Consider the following 19851-nt stretch of genomic DNA (forward strand, 5'->3'; position numbering starts at 1 on the left):
TTAAAAAAAAATCCATATCCATTACACAGTACTGTAATTTATGTGTTGACCTAGCCTTACATAAAAAAAAAAAAATAAACTACATGCCCCAGATTGGCTTGGGCGCTCACTTTCTCCCCCCCCACCAAGTCAGATGGTTTCGACTAGCTAGTTACCACAGCTACAAAGTCCAAATGGTCTGTCGTACAAATTAATGAAAACAAAAATAACTTTTTGGTCTTCATTTATGGTTAACTGTGTTAATGTTAGGTTTAAAATCACATTTTAAGAAGATAAATTGTAGAAATAGGCGGCCCGTATCACTTTGTGGCTATAGTAACTAACGTTAGTGACAAGTCAGATCATCCCACTGCGTGAAGTCGTTTGGCAAATATGTCTGCTACGGATGTAGGCGGTTGTGGACCCGGAGCAGGACCCAGTTCGGGTGCTGGGTCCGGGGCATCAAACCCTCGAAAATTTAGCGAGAAAATAGCTCTACATACCCAACGTCAGGCTGAAGAGACTGCTGCTTTTCAGGAGGTTATGATGGATATCACCTCTACCAGGGTAAGTCGGAGGGGGAGGCAGGAGAGGAAAGCTGGAGTAAGTACAGGCCCGGGGCTTGTCAAGAGGGTAAACAAAAAATACGAAAATGATAAACCAATAGAAGTTTAGCGAAATAACTCTAGGCAAGAATGAACGTTATCCACGATTTGCCTTTATCTGTTGGAGTTTGAATGTCTTTCTAGTTATTTCACCTATCTAACGTTAACTACGATGTTGATCGCTATCTTATCTAACTTGTCAAAAGTGTAATGCGAACCAGCTAGCTAGTTAACTAAAGTTAGCGTAAATAAACTAGTTAGCTAGCCCTAAGTTAGCCATATGTGTTTAAGTAGTATTTCAAATTCAGTAGCTAATGTTAACTAGTTCGTTACGTTACTTAACGTTGGCTTGCTAACAACTTAGCAAGCTAATGTTAACGAGACATTGTAACGTTAGTTATAACTAACTGTTTTAATACATCTTCAAACCTGCTGAACTGTGTGACTGGTTGATAATGTTAGTTAACAGCCATGTTTTGGCTTAACGTTAGTTTTTCAGTGTTTAGCGAACTAGTTGGTCAGACAGACGGTGCATCAAGTGAAGTGGCACATAGTGGTTGCTGTCAACCACCACAGCAGAACAGATTGCAAACTCTTGGCATAACTGCAACCCACTCCATTATTTTTCAACTGAGTTTAACATTCACAAAATGGTGTGTTTATAGGAACTCCACGGCTGTATTAATTACGCCGATTCTGTTCCAAAGCGTTTAGCAACGTTAACCGTTTACTCCAAATATACATTTTTGTTCAACGAAAACTAGTTTCTATTGGACAAATTCAGGTAGGTCCCGCCCCGTTTTTCATCGTTTGCGCTGTTCGTGTAGGTTTGATTCTTTAGCGTGTTTCCGTTGCAAGACATAATAAATACACCCCAGGGTTCATTCTAAGGATCTGTCCATTTGAAGTGAATAAAGTTTGAACTGCTTTTCAAACAGATACTAATGAATCATTTGGTTATTAATGAATTCAACATAGATTTTTTTGAACATTCAATCTTTTAGAAGCATGATAATGGCCAGAATATCCCCCCTCTACGAATATCCTATATATTTTGAGGTGACTGTGATACAGACTGAGTTGGAGGAATAGAAAGGAGAAGAGTGGGCAAATCAAATTCAGTGACGACTCACCCTCCAAAATTGAATTGTTGGGCAGCACATTCAAGGGCTCAAGTCTTACACTGACTCATCCAAACCCCTCATACCACCCCACTTTCTTCATTCATGGTAATTCCCCTTTGCCATCTCAACCACTGTCGTTTCTGGGAATTCCTTTGAGTCCTGTCCTTTACAACCTCCCCATGTAATATACTTTTTGTCAGGGTGGTCAGCCTAATAGCAAGGCAGGCATGCGGTTACCGGTAAATGGAGACGGAGCATGCTGTGAAACTGATGTAGAGTAGAGTAATGCAGAATTACGCTGAGACTTCACTTTAAAATGTATGCCAAACAAAAACCATTGATTTAAAAGTTTAACAAACCATACAATTCTATGCACGATGACTACTTTGAACAATTTTCACAGTAGATAAAAAAAAACATTTTACTTTAAAAACTGTACAGGCGCAAAGTTTCGTAACAGAATTATGGTAAATTCTCACTCAGTTTTATTTGTTTCCAGACTTTGGACCCCCATCCTGTAAATGTGCTTTTGTAAAATGTTCAGTGGAAATTGTTAAAAGTCTGTGTAAATCCGTTACCATGGATTTACCCACTTCGCATTACACATTCATTGTATTTATGAATCAATTTGGTTGTACAACCTGTATATGTGTGGAGAATTCATATTGTCATCAGTGTAAGGAATACTGAAAGCGCTAGCTACTTAAATAGTCTTCGACTGCAAAAGAGAAAGGGGATTTAAAGATGGAATCTGCAGTAGGGGAAACAGCGCCACCTTCCGCCCCATGGCCGTTGTTATTGCTTTTGTTTTGTTGACGAAGCGAAGGTGAGGAGCGTCGCGTCACCCATAGAAAAAATTGTATGACATATTCTGCTGTTCTATCGCTCGTGCAGTGATGTCAGAGGGGAAAGAAACTGTTAACTTCTTTGTTGTTGTAATATCACAGTTTCACAATGAAGGATTCAGGCTTTAAGGCTTTTGGACATTTTTAGATAGGCCGACTGTCATATTTTACGAACCTATCTTATTTGTATGCTGGAACAGTAGTGGTTCATATGAATACTTTTCAGAAGGGAACTTTGTAAGGGCAGATTTAATCTTAAATCCTATGAAGACCTTGTCTCATTCTTCTGCTGTCATAATATTTTACACTGACAATGTCACATTAGGGAGGTACACAAAGCAGTATTTTCTCACTGGAAATGTTTTGTTCTACTTGGAATGTATTAGGCAACTCCTGGGTGTTATTAGCAATATCCAATATACTGGTGGGGATATTGTTGCTTTGTGACTGTTTTCAAAGTTCTTATTTTTCTTAGAAATAATAATTTAACAGCTTTTCCTCAATACTTGTGGTTTTCCCTGTGAATGATTTGTCTTTTTTTTTCTTTTTTTCTTTTTACAATGATGAACTCACTGCCGTCTGTTTTAAAGGTTGAGAGACTGCATGAATGTCAAGCTTTTACTCAAAAGAACAAGGTCTGAAAAGACACCAAGATGTTTGCCTGTGTCATTAATGAAAATGGCCAGATAGTGTCTTACTAAAAGAACCGGCCAGCTCATTTCAAACATTCTATCGTGACATGGGACAACCACAGCTTTGCAGCTGATAAAGCACACAACAACAAACTCTTGAGGATCTTGTTACCCACTTGATTATCTCAATCCACTGATGTGGTTTCTGTCTCTGTGTAGGCTATGCAGCAATCCAGCAGTGAAGTATGTCAAGGGCACAAGTATTACAGTTTGTCTTACAAAAGACATTAGGTATTCATAAAGTCTTCATCTCCTCTTTGTTCTCCAGATCCAGGCTCAGAAAGTGCGTCTGGCTAGAACCCAGGGCCCGTACTATGGGGGCTCCCTACCCAATGTTAATCAGATCGGCAGGAACCCAGGCGACTTTCAGGTAAGAAAGGTTCACCTTTTTGTTTCCTCAGTGTGTGTGTGTGGGTCCACATTAATATATAGCCTAAAAATCTATCCATACAATCACTTGACGCCAATTTAAACACCATGGCGTCTCTCCCTCTTCTCTTGCACCCTCTTTATCCTCTCTCCCTTTGTTTCTCTGTTCTCCTACTTGTCTCCATCATCGGTCCCCCTCTCTTAGGGTTTGTTCCACTCTAACCTGGACTCCAGTCGCTCCACACGGCACCACGGCCTGGTAGAGCGGGTCCAGAGGGACAGACGCTTCATCTCCCCAGGGCGTCCCTACAGGAAACAAGTATCCTTCACAATACCTCTGAGACCAGAACATCTTCAGACCTTGTTGCACAATCTAGGAGATAATCCAGAGTTTTGCTCTACTTAGGCAAAGGACTGCTTTGATGATATATTATTTTGTCATTTTCTGTGTTGTGCTGACCAAATCCCTTGTTGTTAATCTCTGATTGTGGATGAGAAGAGTAAAAAGTGTAACAATTTAGTTGTCGCCTTAACTTGTGTGCTCCTCAGGTGGACAGCTCTCCGTACAACTCAGCCTATCTGTCCCCGCCTCCGGACACCAGTTGGAGAAGGTAATGATCTGGAGTGGACCCCAATCTGCAGAGACATGGGTGTCCTCAGGGAGCCTGCTTTATTTTTGATGTATTGTGCTTAGTTGTTTTTCTCTGCAGCATTTTAGCTTGGTCTCGCGGTAACAATGCATGCTAACGCGATTGGGACTGACTAACAAGACACCTGATTTGAGCTTTCCTTCATAGCCTTGAATTTAGTTGCTTTTCAGAACTTTGTTGTTTTATTTTCTCCACTTTCCTCCCTTTTTTCTGGCATCCGAATACACTTACTCTTTTTTTCCTTCAAGTTTTGGAAAGAAACTCGCACCTCTTCCCTTCTTGCCAATCCTCTTTTTTCTTTCTTTTTCTTTTCTTTTTTTTCTCTGCTAAATGGAAAAGGACAAACTCTTTGAGAAAGGGAAACTGGCTTTGACGTGAAATTATACAACTCTTACACACCTCCTAACAGTTCAGTTTTATCTTATTCTCTGAAAAAATAAAGGCATGTCGAGATGACTTATAAAGCAGCGTTGATGCATGAATGAAATGAAGGCCGCTCTAAACCAGCGTTTCTCATCCCTGCTTGCTTGGATGCTGCGCTTTGGGAAATAGCCTCCATCAATCAGGTGAATGGAGGGAGCTGCTCCTGAAGTTTGTTTGTGGTGGATTTGGCACAAGTCTGTCTGATTCTTTCCAGATCAGCACTGGGGCTGGAAACACTGATAAACATCTTTGTAAATTCAACTGACGTGAACTGATCGCTGCGAGACCCCAGTTTAGCAGAGAATTTAACAGCCTCTTTCATAATAGCCAGTCTTACATGAGCACACACGCATGAGTGCAAGCTCACTCTTGTGAATGCATACATTTTGTGCAGATGTGCATGCAGTAACACACACCCACAAATGCACTCAATTCACTCAATATTCTCTGTATCCAAAAAACAGCATCTATGGATGGGCCATGTGTTCTGTAGAATGTCAGTATCCCTCTCTTCCTCCCTCTATCTCTGCGCCTCCTATGCTCGCCGTTCGTACCAAGCCTTCACTCTTTTATTTCTCTCTTTTAATCCTTCTCTGGAGAATAATGGCCATTTTTGTTGTTGATCACAAAAGGAACTGTTCGGGCAACTTCCCAGGAGACAAAAGCCAGTTGTTTCGCCTCCCCACCATGGCACTCAACAGGTGAATCCCACCCTATCCATCTATCTTCTCTTCTCCCCCTCAACATAGGGCATCAACTTACTGTCCTGGGGAAGACATTAATAGACGATTGTGCCAGTGCAAGATATGGCCATTCAAAGATCTTCCAAGAGCTTGTATATTGAATGAGTTTTTCCTTTTTATATTTAAGCCTGAGTTCCAATATATCATGGATGGAGTTAGTTTGTGGCTGAGCAGAAACAAAAGTGATGTCATGTGGTTACCGGAGGACTTTTCTAATGAGTCATGGATTGACTTGAGTAGTTGGTTCCTGTTTGGTGTATGTGGGTTGATGTGGCAATGGAAGGAGACCCCCTGGATATATCTTTCTCCTCTCCTGATGCCTTTTTCTCTATGCAGGACCAACTCAGACTCTGCCCTCCACACCAGTGTGATGAACCCCCCTGCAGGAGACCCCTTCAACAATGGACACACACTCACCCTTCAGGGCAGACTCACTGGTGAGGACTCACTAAAGACTAAACCAACAGCATATGTGTGTAGTTAACACATCGGAGTGGGAGTTGGGGGTTTGCCACTGAGATGAGTGTCTGCAAAATTACCATATTGTTATAATTTTTTTAAGTGTGATTGTGCCTTAAGCCCATTCCCAGTTTGCCTTGGTACTCTGACTTGTATCTCTCTGTGTTCTGTGCTCCTCTAGGTCAGAGTGAAGGAGAGGGGAGAAGAAGTGAGTCTAACAGTCACACTCGCTGTACACTAACAATTCTGTCCTACTTTAAACACACCACAAATAATCTTGACAATGGAAAAAAAAGTCCTTATGACTTGGAGACATTGATTTGTGATCATGTTGTTTGTCATCCACAGTGTTTCCGTACCCAGTTCCCCCCATTGAGGAGAACATTCTGGATCAGGGCAAACTGCTTAAGCCCTGGGACACCAAGAAGTTGCCCCTGCTGTCTTCTCGACCCAAGTCCTGTGAAGTTCCCGGTATCAAGTAAGTAAATCCTTCTGAAACACATCCAAGTCATTTCTACAGCTTTTCTCACAGGAGAGAATAACTTATGTGAAAATGTCTGTGGCTCTAGAAGTTTGCACACAATTATCTACAGAATTCTGTTTGTGCAGACACACAGTTATTAAGAACCTGCGATGTTGTGAGTTCATTTAGACCTTAATGTAATTTGTTGTTGCTGCTTACATTAATTCAATTTGTTTAATGTGAAGCAGCAATATATGGAGGGGAGTCTGATAGGAGACATAGTATTGTACTATGGCTAGCGTGTGCCCTCAGGTATGACATATGAATGCATGGCTGATTTTCTGTTGAACACTTTCTGCTGATGTAAAAGCCTCAAGCTCAAGCTCCATTTTGTTTTCCATTGAAACATCCATTTGAAATATCTTCCTCTGTTTGTCTATCCTCCTCTTCTTCGTCATGACTTTCGTTCGCATTCTTTTATCTTTCTCTCATAGCTGGGGTTTAGATTGGAACGTGTGTGTAGTGGACATTATTTTTTCCTCATTCGCTTGCTCTCTATCTCTCCATTTCTTTTTTTTTCTTTTCTCGTTCTCTCTCTGTAATTTATTCTCTCGCTCACTTTCTCCCCTCTTGGTCTATTCTGTTATTTTTCTCTGTTCTCTCTCTCTCTCTCTCTCTGTCTGTGTGTGCGTGTGTATGGATGCTGCTGTTGGGTGTGGATCAGTTTAGCACTGGGACGCTGAGGTCATCCAGTCTATAAATCACACGCCCCAGTGTCTAATTCTTGACGAATGGGAGACACCACTGTGGTTTCTCTTGTCTATCTAAATAGTTTCTCCATCTCCTCCTCCAGTATCTTCCCCTCCCCTGACCAGCAGTCCAGCACCCCCCATGCTCCCTCAGCCCTAAACACGGGTGGCTCCCTGCCCGACCTCTCCAGCCTGCACTTCCCGTCACCGCTGCCCACCCCGCTGGACCCAGATGAGCCGGGCTACCCTTCGTCCCTGAGTGGGGGCAGCAGCACGGGCAACCTGGCCTCCACCCTGACCCAGCTGGGCATTAATGCCAGCAATGCCTTCTGCCACTCGCCAGGTACAGGGAGGTACTGTGGGACAGAGGCTGAAGCTTGTGTGTGTGTGTGTGCCATGTTGATCTTCAGCACTTCTCTCTTGCGTGTATGTTAGTGTGTGCGCTCATGCAGGCATGCTAGGAACAATACAACCCTTTCCGTCACACTAGTTAAAATGTCTAAGTTGTGACTCAAACGGAGGAAGCTAGTGGGTGTTGGTGCAAGAGGGAGACAGGCCAATATTCATTTAGGTGGGTGCGTGCATGTAAGATGTATTTAGAAAGTGGAGGTAAAGTGCAGGGCTGTGCATTCTGCAAAAGTAGCTGTCCTCGTGCCCTATAAAATCCCTGATGCACACAGAATCAGAGAATCCAGACAAAACGGAATTCAACAATATAAAAAAAATGTATAGAACTTAGTAGGGAGTCAACTAAATGTATTGAACTTAGTAGGGAGTCAACTAAATGTATTGGACATTTATTAATTAGCCCAGGTTTATCATAAGACATGAACAGAATGCATCAGTGATTTGTATTTCCTGCAAATTTCTGAAGAGGCAATGAGAATTCCCCCATCTGTGTATGTGTGGTGCGCGCAGTTACCACTTTGTGTAGCTATTACCGTTGATGCTAATGAAACAGTCTTCTGGTAGATGGAAAAGCTTTCCCAAAAACCTACATTAAATGTTAACAACAAAGCCTATGCCTATCTGGCAGAATATCATGATTATTTGCATCAGTCCAGTGGGTGTTTGTTTTGCAAACTATCGTAACAAAAACACAGCTGAACTGCCTCTTGCTAGCTATGCAATGGAATTAAAGGGTAACTACACCCCAAAATCTAAATTTCAAAAACAATTCCCAGACCTCAAAAGTGGTCTCCTAACATGGTTTAAGCATTGTTGTGGACTTAAAATCCTATTTAGTTGTTTTTCAATTTAAGTGTCATTTAGAGTATGAAAGCCTGAAAAAATCCCGCAGAAACAGTGACCTGTAAAACTCAACGGAATGTGTCAAATTAACTAACTGCAATCAGGAAAGAAATTAAACATATTTTATATGGCCGTACTGACCTTATCTGTGTTGAGGTGATTTGGCTGACCACACACAGGTAATGTTAACTTCAGTCAAGAGGCAAGGCCTAGGGTGCATGTCAATAGTCTGAGGTGGCTTGCTCTTCTCGTCTCTTGAGAAAACAGTATGGTGAATGCTTACCAGATATTTGCTGGTATTATTCTAGTTCTTTCACATCAGTGCAAATTAAGGATAGGAGATGATGAAAGGAAACCTAGTTTGACTCTTGAGATGCACCCTGCAGATCAGGGCCTCTTCAGGGGACTGAGCTAGCGTTGTACCTCCTGATATGATCGCCAGGAGACAAACTGTGTTTGCAGTTTGTCATATTAAATGTTAAAACGATGAAATGTTGCAACACATTTTCATTGAATTTTAGATGTTTGTAGTCTTTTACACTGAACATGCAACAATTTCAAAGATTTTAGTTATTTGAAATGTAAGGAAACCAGTCAATTGAAATAAATTCCTAATCAATGGATTTCATATGACTGGAAATACAGATATGCTTCTGTTCCTCACAGATAAAGTACCTTAAAAGGTAGGGGCGTGGAACAGAAAACCCAGTCAGTATCCGGTGTGACCACCATTTCCCACATCTCCTTTGCATAGAGTTGATCAGGCTGTTGATTGTGGCCTGTACTATTTTTGTCCCACTCCTTTTCAATGGCAAACAAATTTGTGTGCAAATTTGAGAGCTTTTTGTGCAAATGGAACATTTCGGCTATGGTTTATTTCAGCTCATGAAACATGGGACCAACACTTTACATGTTGCGTTTATTTTTTTGTTCAGTCTATGTACTCATTACCACAACTTTTCACACCAGGACTGAAAATGTGTGTATTATTTTATGTAGCTCTTTATTCAAATCTGTTTTATCGGTCTTGTTTATTTGAACAGGTCTCCTGGCATCTCTTCAGGGGACTCTCAGTAACCCCTCCCTGCAGTCCTCGCTAAGCAACCCCAACATCCAATCATCTCTCAGCAGCCACTCCTTCCCAAACTCCCTCAGCTCCACCTCCTTGCACTCGTCGCTTAGCAACCCGTCCCTGCAGTCCTCCCTTAGCTCCTCCCCCTCCCTCCAGTCTTCCCTGAGCAACCAATCCCTGCACTCCTCCCTCAGCAACTCCTCCCTGAGTGGCCAGTCCCTCCACACCGCATCCAGTAACCCTAGTTACAATAGCGGGGTGGGAGGGTCCGGCTCGTGCTCCTCTTATTCACCACTGCTAACTAGCCAGGGGCAGTCGCCTCTCAGCACGTTGCCACGGAGACGAGCTCAGCTCTCCCCTCTGATCCTACCCATGGGAGGGGAGTCTCGCCGACACCACTCCAAACAGTTCTCCCCCACCATCTCTCCTAACTTGTCCTCCATAACACAGGTAATGTCTACCTACGTTCTCCTTTTACCATGATTTAATCACAGGCCAGAATAAGCACTGCCCTGGGGTTGGGCAGTATCCAGATGTTCATACCTTCGTGCCGTTCCTGTGCTGCACACACAACACAAATAGTAGATGTCAGGGATCTTGATCCAGGAGGGGATTTGTCTCTGCTGTAACCAAGAATATTGATCTTGCAAGCTATCCACTTAGTTAGCCTAAAGAACCTGACTAGACGTGAATTACTTCTCTCTGGTTGGAACTGTGCTATGCCAGAATGTGGACGCCACAGAGCCAGCGCGAGATATGGCTCGGAAAACGTACATCTATCCAGGAATAGGAGATGGCGCTGTACTCCTAATTATGATGAATCGAGTAGATTGAAATACTGCTAGTTTTTAACTAAACTGCCCATTTCGTCAGCATGCAAGGGTAGTTGATGCTGCTATATTTATTAACCCACAGCACAAGTTGACTGTAGGTATTAAAAAATATATATATTCAAATTGATGAAAAAAATTGCCCAATTGTTTTGACGGTATTGAAAATCATACTATGAGTATTTCAAAATACCCTGGTGTATATATAGTTTATACAGTAAACCGCCCAAGCCTACACGGCACCATAACATTGGCCGACCTGCATGCCAATTGAGTTCGTATTCCATTTCCAATCAATGTGTTTATCTCCTCCCAGGGTGTCCCTCTGGACACCAGCAAACTCCCTATGGACCAGAGGCTCCCTCCCTACCCCTTCAACCAACCCCAGCAGCAGCTTCATCAGCCAGGTCCTCCAGCATCCCATCAGCCCCAGCAGGCCTCTCAGGTAGGACAACAGCTCTCCCAGCCGTCCGTGGTACTGCAACAACAAAATCAACAACAGCATCAACACCATCAGCTGCATTTGCAACACCAGCTGCACCAGCAGCAATGTGCCCAGTCTCAGCAGGCCCTCCAGCAGCTGCACCTGCAGAACCTGTGCAATGCCCAGAACCAGCAGATGCAGCACCTGCAGCAGCACCATAGGGTGTCGGTCAAAATTGAGAAGCAGGGTGAGCAGGGCCAGAACTCTCAGTGCCTGCAGACGCAAGACCCGCAGTCAACCCAGCAGCAGCAACAACAACAACAACAGCAGCAGCAACAACAACAACAACAACAACAGGACCAGCAAGACCAACTGCAGCAGATGGAGCAGCAAAGGCAGCAGGGAAGTCTTCCCCAGCTGCAGCACATCAGCCACTCCCTGGCCACAGACCTGGGCCTCTACAACGTGAGTGGAGTCAGTGCTAGCCCATACACACAACACACTGCCACCAATTGGCCCAATAAAGCCACAATTTCCTCTATGTCCTCCTACTATCGGTCCGTCACAGTTAACCTACCTCGCCTCTCTGGGGCAGAGGGGCATGACTGCCACCATGGCTTGATGTTTTTATAAACGCATGGTGTTTAAAGCAAGCGCAATATTGTAAACGTTGGTTATGATAGAAACTGAGGTCAACTAGAATGATCCGGATGATGTAATCATCTGTACAGTTATTATCAAGACAATAACCAGTGACAGCCTGATGGCTTCTGGTCACACCAGGACATATTTTTTTAAGGAGTTTACTCTGTCATCTAGCTAGAATTAGCTCACTATTTTGTATTGCATATTTGTGTAATCAGTTAATTGATTTATACATTTGGCCATGCAAATTGATCACTGTTCAGCCTCTTAGTGTGTGACATCCTCAAGTATCAAATAGTATAATATCATCTCTTTACACTTGACACATTACTCTGCTGTCATGTGATATACAGTACCAGTCAAAAGTTTGGACACTTACTCATTCTGGGGTTTTTCTTTATTTTTACTATTTAGCATCTAGCATAATAGTGAATACATCAAAACCATGAAATAACACACATGGAATCATGTAGTAACCAAAAAAGTGTTAAACAAATCAAAATATATTTTATATTTGAGATTCTTCAAAGTAGCCACTCTTTGTCTTGATTACAGCTTTACACACTCTCTCAACTAGCTTAATGAGGTAGTCACCTGGAATGAATTTCAATTTGTTAAAAGTTCATTTGTGGAATTTCTTTCCTTAATGCGTTTGAGCCAATCAGTTGTGTTGACAAGGTAGGGGTGGTATACAGAAGCTAGCCCTATTTGGTAAAAGACCAAGTCCAGCTCAAATAAGCAAAGAGAAACGACAGTCCATCATTACTTTAAGACATGAAGGTCAGTCAATCCAGAACTTTGAAAGTTTCTTGAAGTGCAGTAGCAAAAACCATCAAGCGCTATGATGACACTGGCTCTCATGAGGACTGCCACAGGAAAGGACGACTCAGAGTTACCTCTGCTGCAGAGGATAAGTTCATTAGAGTTAACTGCACCTCAGAAATCGGCAATTAACTGCACCTCAGATTGCACCTCAAAGAGTTCAAGTAACAGACACATCTCAACATCAACTGTAAAGAGGAGACTGTGTGAATCAGGCCTTCATGGTCGAATTTCTGCAAAGAAACAACTACCAAAGGGTACCAATAAGAAGAAGAGACTTGCTTGGGCCAGGAAACATGAGCAAAGGACATTAGACCGGTAGAAATCTGACCTTTGGTCTGATGAGTCCAAATTTGAGAATTTTGGTTCCAACTGCCGTGTCTTTGCGAGACGCAGAGTAGGTGAACGGATGATCTCTGCATGTGTGGTTCCCACCGTGAAGTATGGAGGTGTGGGGATGCTTCAAGGCACACTTAACCAGCATAGCTACCACAGCATTCTGCAGCAATATGCCATCCCATCTGATTTGCGCTTAGGGAAAGGGGGATACCTAGTCAGTTGTACAACTGAATGCATTCAACTGAAATGTATCTAACGCATTTAACCCAACCCCTCTGAATCTGAGAGGTGTGGGAGGCCGCCATAATCGACATCTACTTCTTCGGTGCCCGGGGAACAGTGGGTTAACTGCCTTGCTCGGGCAGAACGACAGATTTTTACCTTGTCATCTCGGGCTTAGTGGGACAATCATTTGTTTTTCAACAGGACAATGACCCAACACACCTCCAGGCTGTGTAAGGGCTATTTGACCAATAAGGAGAGTGATTGAGTTCTACTTCAGGTGACCTGGCCTCCACAATCACCCAACCTCAACCCAAATGAGATGGTTTGGAATGAGTTGGACTATAGAGTGAAGGAAAAGCAGCCAACAAGTTCTCAGCATATGTGGGAACTCATTCCAGACTGTTGGAAAAGCATTCCAGGTAACTACCTCATGAAGCTGGTTGAAAGAATACAAAGTTGTCAAGGCAGAGTGGCTACTTTGAAGAATCTCAAATATATTTTGATTTGTTTAACACTTTTTTAGTTACTACATGATTCCATATTTGTTATTTCATAGTTTTGATGTCTTCACTATTATCTACAATGCAGAAAATAGTAAAAATAAAGAAAATCCCTTGAATGAGTAGGTGTGTCCAAACTTTTGACTGGTACTGTATTTAAAACAGAACTTAGGCTATTCAAGAGGCCATCTTGTTATAACTGTGGCTCAATAATTTCCTACTTGAGGCTTCACATTTCCTGGACCTGTATAGCTTCTCAATACATTTCCAATGCTCACTCAAGTCTCAACTTGGTTCCATAACTTGCCACTGGAGATTTGTTTCACAACATCCTTCTGACTTTGAACATGCTCACAATTTTTTTAGCTGCAGAATGCGGTGTGTGAAACTTGAGGGAACGCTGATGTCATGCCCAAGTGAGGTGAAATGGATCCTGGGCTCTGTTGTTGAATGTCTCTATTAATAGCAGTCCAGAGAGCTGACTGTCTTTAAGTGTGCTGAAGGGCTGTGACATTGGGACCACAGTGAAATTGGCCTGTAGCATCAATGAAGCCCCACTTCACTGCTACAGTCAAGTTGTAGGTGATGTCACTCAACATAACTTGGTATGACGTGTTGTTCTGTCTTTATATTAAAGTACCTGTGTTTTGTGTTGTAGGACACATTACTGTTAAACTCTCTGTTGGATGATCCCTACCTGGGCCTGCAGATCGCCTCCAGACAGAACCAGCAGGTATACCATTTCTGCAGACGCTATTTCTCTCAGGCTCATATTTGTATTGACTACTGCACCTCTGCTTTCATTGCCGAGTTCTGTTGTACTGTATTTGTCTGCCTGAGTTCACATTTGGTGTTTTGTCTCAGTCTCAATTCAACATGGAGACTCCGGGAGACAGCCTGTCGTTCAACCACGGTGGCTTGGGCTGTGGGAGTGGTAGAAAAGGCCAGGAGGAATCCTACCACCCCAACCATGGCTTCCTGGAGCTTCACGACTCAGGGGATAGGCAGCACCTTAACAACCAGAACTTTGGGGGAGAGGGATGCCACAACGTCCCTAACATCATCCTCACAGGTGAGATCTGGGCTACCACTTCAGCTATTACTCCCCTGTAGGAGAGAAATGCTTTCCAAGTACATAATTATAACTACAACTAACACTAACCCTGAGTGGCTCAGTTGGTAGAATATGGCACTTACAATGTAAAGGGTTGTGGATTTGGTTCCCGCTGGGGCCACCCATTCGAAAACGTATGCACTCATGACTGAAAGTCCCTCTGGATAAAAGCGTCTGCTAAATGGCACATTTATTATTATGTATTACTAGCTCTCTTTTCTTTCTTCACCAGGAGACAGTTCGTTGGGCCTTTCCAAGGAGATCGCCAGCGCCCTGTCCCACGTGCCAGGGTTTGAGATGGACTCATTTGCTCTGGATGACCCCCTCAGGATGGACCCCCTGGCCCTTGAGGGGCTGGGCATGCTGGACGGGGACTTCATGCTGACCGACCCCGCCGTGGAAGACTCCTTCCGCTCCGACCGCCTCAAGTGACCCTCCCCCAGGAGTGGATACGGAGGAGTGAGGAGGGAAGGGGGTTGGAACGACCCCAGACTGAAGTGGAACAGGTGGGGTTGAGCCCTGCTTTGTTTCCCCCTTCTTGGCGATTGACCCAACCACAGCATCTGCGAATAAAAGGGCAGGTGGGAGGTTTTGGACAGTCTAGTGCAGGGATCTCTGACTGGTCCCGGAGAGAAACTGGGAAGCAGGCTGTTGTTCTACCACAGCACTAATACACTTGTCAATCTTAAATCTGGATCTTGATTATTTGAATCGGGTGTGTTAGTGCTGGGCTTGAATAGAATTCTACATGCTCTCCAGAACCAGAGTTGGAGGCACCTGGTCTAGTGGGGACCTCTCCACATGCTTTTTGTGAGGTGATGTGGTGGTGGGGAAGGTTGGAGGACAGGACTGACATGTCAGTGGTGGAGCAAGTTCGTTTACGGTTCTTTCCACTACATCCAGGCAGTTATCGAAAATGCACTTGTGATGCTTAAGAGAAAAAAAGAAAATATCGGCATTAGCTTGTACGAGTCTTATCTGCATGTAAACAAATGCACTTCGGATAATGCATAAACGCAGGGATCACGCATGAGGTCAGTTACACTTGAAAATGCCGTCTTAAAAACCATACCATATGCATTCTATGAGACAGGACTTTCCCGACTGGTCTTTCGGCTTTGTCTGTCTGTGTTCCATCATTCCAACGCCAGTATGGGGAGGCTGGAATATCGGCCATGTTCGCCATCTTTCTACTGCAAGAACACACAGTAGATCTGGATTACATCAACCCAACCAGAGACTGTTCAACCAATAGTTGCCAATCGACATGTCATTAAGTGTTTCCATTTTATTTAGGTTTGGTGAAGGTAATTCAATGGAGGGCCTTGCTCGCTATAATTCAGATATGGTTCAGTCTTTCAACGGACAAGAGAAGAAAGTGTTTGTTTTGGAGAGGTGACTTTCTCAGTCCCTTGGGACAAGTTGGCACTTATTCATTTTAGTGTCTGGACGGCATATCCGTCTGTAAGATTATCACTGTGTCTGTGTTCAAGACCCAGCTAAATGGACCTTTCTCATTTAACGTCTGTTAACTTGAATTGTCTTGATGGTTCCTAATTGAAAAAAATGTACTAAATCAATCGTCTAAGGATATTGCCCTCATATTGAACCAAGTAGTCCACAGAATCCATTATCCAACTCTCCTGTCTATAAAAAAAACAACACAGAAAATAACACATTTCATTGCACCTGTCTGGTGTGTGACAAAATATTTTTGTATTCTTTTTTTAAACATTTTTATATGTCCCAACATGACAGCTGTTGCCATTCTGCCAGCCTGCTTCTATACCATTGAGCTTCTCAGTAAGTTTAAGCTGAGGACCTTTTGCTATGTACCACCCCTGTGTGCCTGCTATCTTCTGCTCAGATCTTAGACCTACCCTCTTCTGCACATTTCCTTTAAAGCAACTAGGGACTGTTTGTTTTTAAATGTGTGCTATTGACAAAGTGTCTGCCTTCCATCAAGAGAATTGGCATTGTTGATATGAAAAAGGCAGAGGAAAAGGAAAAGCCCTCAATACATTTCAATTACATGAATTGGAGTTGTATGTTTTATCATTGAGTAATTGGGAAATGGCAAGGCCAAAACCAAGTAGACTAATGCATAGCAACATTTTTGCCATAGTATATATTTTAACTGCTACTACTATCCTAAGGCCTTGGAGCTTTAGTGTCCGTTTTAGTCAGGTAATCCTAGCCACTGTGATTGACACCTCTAACCCCTCCCACCTGCTGCACCTGTCTTGCCAGAGCCAGATTATAGTAACATATTTTTATGTAACAAAGTAGTTATTACTATGAAGTTTTATTTTTTAATTAAAGGTGGTCTGCCTTTGTATATAAATGGATAAATAATTGAGAGTATATTTGAGAAGAGAAGCCTTTTGGTTCCGCAACACCCTGAAACCGGTTGCATGATTTGAAAAGCAACAGGTTCTGAAAAATGTAGTCCATTTGCTATGCAAAGTGTTATTGTGCATGTCTCGTGTGACTGTCTGGGAGTTGCCAAATACATTTTTTTTTATTTAGTACATTTGCAAGTAGTACATTTGCATCATACTATTGTAGTGAAAATACATTTTTTTTAAACTAATTTTTGGGGGCTTTTTTATTGGTTTTTAAATTGTCACCAAAGCAAAATATGACCATGTTTGATATTGGTGTCTGAAGACTACTGTAAGTTTGACATTGTGTGGCAGCAACAGGAAGTTAGTGCTTGAGATAATATCGTTAAACTTTCATAATGACAAAGGTTATGGAAATCAGCCCTTCTTTCCAGTGTGGACTGAAAGAGGCCATGTTTGACAGACTTAATAAACACAAGCATTGCAATTTGGATATAGAAAGCTGTATGCAACTGTTACATCATAGATTGGTGGTAACATCCATCCTAAAATGAAGTAGTGCTGTTCTGAAGTTGTGCTAACATAGAGTTTAACCCCCTTATTGACAGATATTGAATTACCTCTAATTACCGGTATGCTTTATTTCAACCATATTGCTTTTACACGGATCATATGAGCCAAATGCAAATCTTTTTTGACAGGAGTGGTGGTTGAAGTGGTTTGAGTATCAAACCTATGGTAAAACCCATTCACTACTGCCCCCTATCCAACAGTAATAGTGTGGGTTTGCAAAGTCTCCTTTTACCACTGTGAGCCAATGTTGTGCCTCGACGTAAACTCAGCAAAAAAAGAAACGTCCTCACTGTCAACTGCGTTTATTTTCAGGAAACTTAACATGTGTAAATATTTGTATGAACATAACATTCAACAACTGAGACAAACTGAACAAGTTCCACAGATATGTGACTAAAGAAATGGAATAATATGTCACTGAACAGAGGGGGAGAGGGGGAGGGTAAAATCAAAAGTAACAGTCAGTATCTGGTGTGGCCACCAGCTGCATTAAGTACTGCAGTGCATCTCCTCCTCAAGGATTGCACCAGATTTCCGAGTTCTTGCTGTGAGATTTCTGGGGGGGAATGGCCCTAGCCCTCACCCTCCAATCCAACAGGTCCCCAGACATGCTCAATAGGATTGAGATCTGGGCTCTTTGCTGGTCATGGCAGAACACTGACATTCCTTTCCTGCAGGAAATCACTCACAGAACGAGCAGTATGGCTGGTGGCATTGTCATGCTGGAGGGTCATGTCAGGATGAGCCTGCAGGAAGGGTACCACATGAGAGAGGAGGATGTCTTCCCTGTAAGGTACAGGGTTGAGATTGCCTGCAATGAGAACAAGCTCAGTCTGATGATGCTGTGACCATGACGGACCCCCCAACCCCACAAATCTGTCCTTCTCAAGAGTACAGACCTCGTTGTAACGCTCATTCTTTCAACGATAAACGCGAATCTGACCATCACCTCCGGTGAGACAAAACCGCGACTCGTCAGTGAAGAGCACTTTTTTGCCAGTCCTGTCTGGTCCAGCAATGGTGGGTTTGTGCCTGTAGGTGACGTTGTTGCCGGTGATGTCTGGTGAGGACCTGCCTTACAACAGGCCTACAAGCCCTCAGTCCAGCCTCTCAGCCTATTGCGGACAGTCTGAGCACTGATGGAGGGATGATGAGTTCCTGGTGTAACTCGGGCAGTTGTTGTTGCCATCCTGTACCTGTTCTGCATGTGTGTTGTTTGGCTGTACCGATCTTGTGCAGGTGTTGTTACACGTGGTCTGCCACTACGAGGACGATCAGCTGTCCGTCCTGTCTCCCTGTATCGCAAGTCGTAGGCTTCTCATAATACGGACATTGCAATTTATTGCCCTGGCCACATCTGCAGTTCTCATGCCTCCTTGTAGCATGCCTAAGGCACGTTCACGTAGATGAGCAGGGACCCTGGGCATCTTTCTTTTAGTGTTTTTCAGAGTCATTAGAAAGGCCTCTTTAGTGTCCTAAGTTTTCATAACTGTGACCTTAATTGCCTACCGTCTGTAAGCTGTTAGTGTCTTAACGACCGTTCCATAGGTGCATGTTCAGTAATTGTTTATGGTTCATTGAACAAGCATGGGAAACAGTGTTTAAACCCTTTTATAATGAAGATCTGTGAAGTTATTTAGATTGTTAGATTGTTACGAATTATCTTTGAAGACTGTGTACTGAAAAAAGGACGTTTCTTTTTTTGCTGAGTTTATCTTGCTTCTTACTAGGCTGGTGGTGTTGGTAAGACAACAAGTCATTTTGAAGAGTCATAATAATGCATTTCCAATTTAGCCATTAATGAGGAGGTATAAAAAATATCAAGTTAGTGTGAAAATCATATTTGAAAGTGTTAGAAGTTTTTCTGCATTGCTTAGTCCTGTGTTCCCTATTTTCTGTGGCAGGTTTCCTGTATTTTCAGATTTTGTTTAGTTCTGCACTGTGGACCATTCCCAACCAAAACTGAAAAGATTATTTTGAAATTATATTTGAATTGATAGGCTATATCATGGAGATTTGAATGAGTCCTTTTTTAAGTGGACTGTAGGGTAGAGTGGATGAAATGTCTTGTCTGTTTAGAAGGAATCATGTAAGTGTGGCTAGTATATTTTAGATTGGGTCTGAAGGGTATTCTGATGAAGTACCAGTTAGTTTCAGGGTCAGCGCTGGCAGTTGACTCGAGAGGTGTGATGATTATATGATCTCCATTTTCACCTGGTGTGAGAACAGACTTGAAATGCAGAGAAAGTAATTTTATTGTTTTCACTGTTATTCTGCACTTTGTCATTTAAAAACCCAAGAGCACGCCCGCCATTGGTTGTCTTGCTTGATTAGTCCATGGTGACGCATGTTTGCTCTACCAGTTGTTTGATTTAGAATCTGTGACAATGTTATGCAATGCCTCCGAGAGATATCGGTCACTTTGCCAATATAGTTGGCTTGTTGAAAAATTTTCTTCAGGCAATTATTTAAATGTTTTTTATTTTACTTTTATTTAACTAGGCAAGTCAGTTAAGAACAAATTATTATTTACAATGACGGCCTGCCCCGGCCAAAGCCTAACCCAGACGACGCTGGGCCAATTGTGTACCGCCCTATGGGACTCCCCAT

At 42.8% G+C, this 19851-nt stretch overlaps 1 protein-coding gene across 2 annotated transcripts; it reads left to right on the forward strand.

Annotated features, from left to right (window-relative positions):
- The first annotated feature begins 143 nt into the window (after positions 1–143).
- On the forward strand, positions 144–17627 carry LOC123997821 (CREB-regulated transcription coactivator 2-like). 2 transcript variants are annotated; one of them, XM_046302399.1, is made up of 14 exons: positions 145–546; positions 3514–3615; positions 3820–3933; positions 4164–4225; positions 5320–5388; positions 5767–5867; positions 6071–6097; positions 6238–6367; positions 7206–7444; positions 9396–9874; positions 10571–11143; positions 13868–13942; positions 14074–14281; positions 14556–17627. In XM_046302399.1, exons 1-14 carry the CDS (start codon positions 373–375, stop codon positions 14753–14755), a joined length of 2553 nt encoding a protein of 850 aa, XP_046158355.1. In that variant the 5' UTR covers positions 145–372; the 3' UTR covers positions 14756–17627. The 2 variants fall into 2 exon arrangements, with proteins under 2 accessions (XP_046158356.1, XP_046158355.1); XM_046302400.1 differs by lacking the exon at positions 5320–5388 and having other exon boundaries at positions 144–546.
- Positions 17628–19851: the final 2224 nt, after the last annotated feature.

The sequence above is a fragment of the Oncorhynchus gorbuscha genome, linkage group LG15 (genome assembly GCF_021184085.1).
Source record: "Oncorhynchus gorbuscha isolate QuinsamMale2020 ecotype Even-year linkage group LG15, OgorEven_v1.0, whole genome shotgun sequence".
Lineage (NCBI taxonomy): Eukaryota > Metazoa > Chordata > Actinopteri > Salmoniformes > Salmonidae > Oncorhynchus > Oncorhynchus gorbuscha.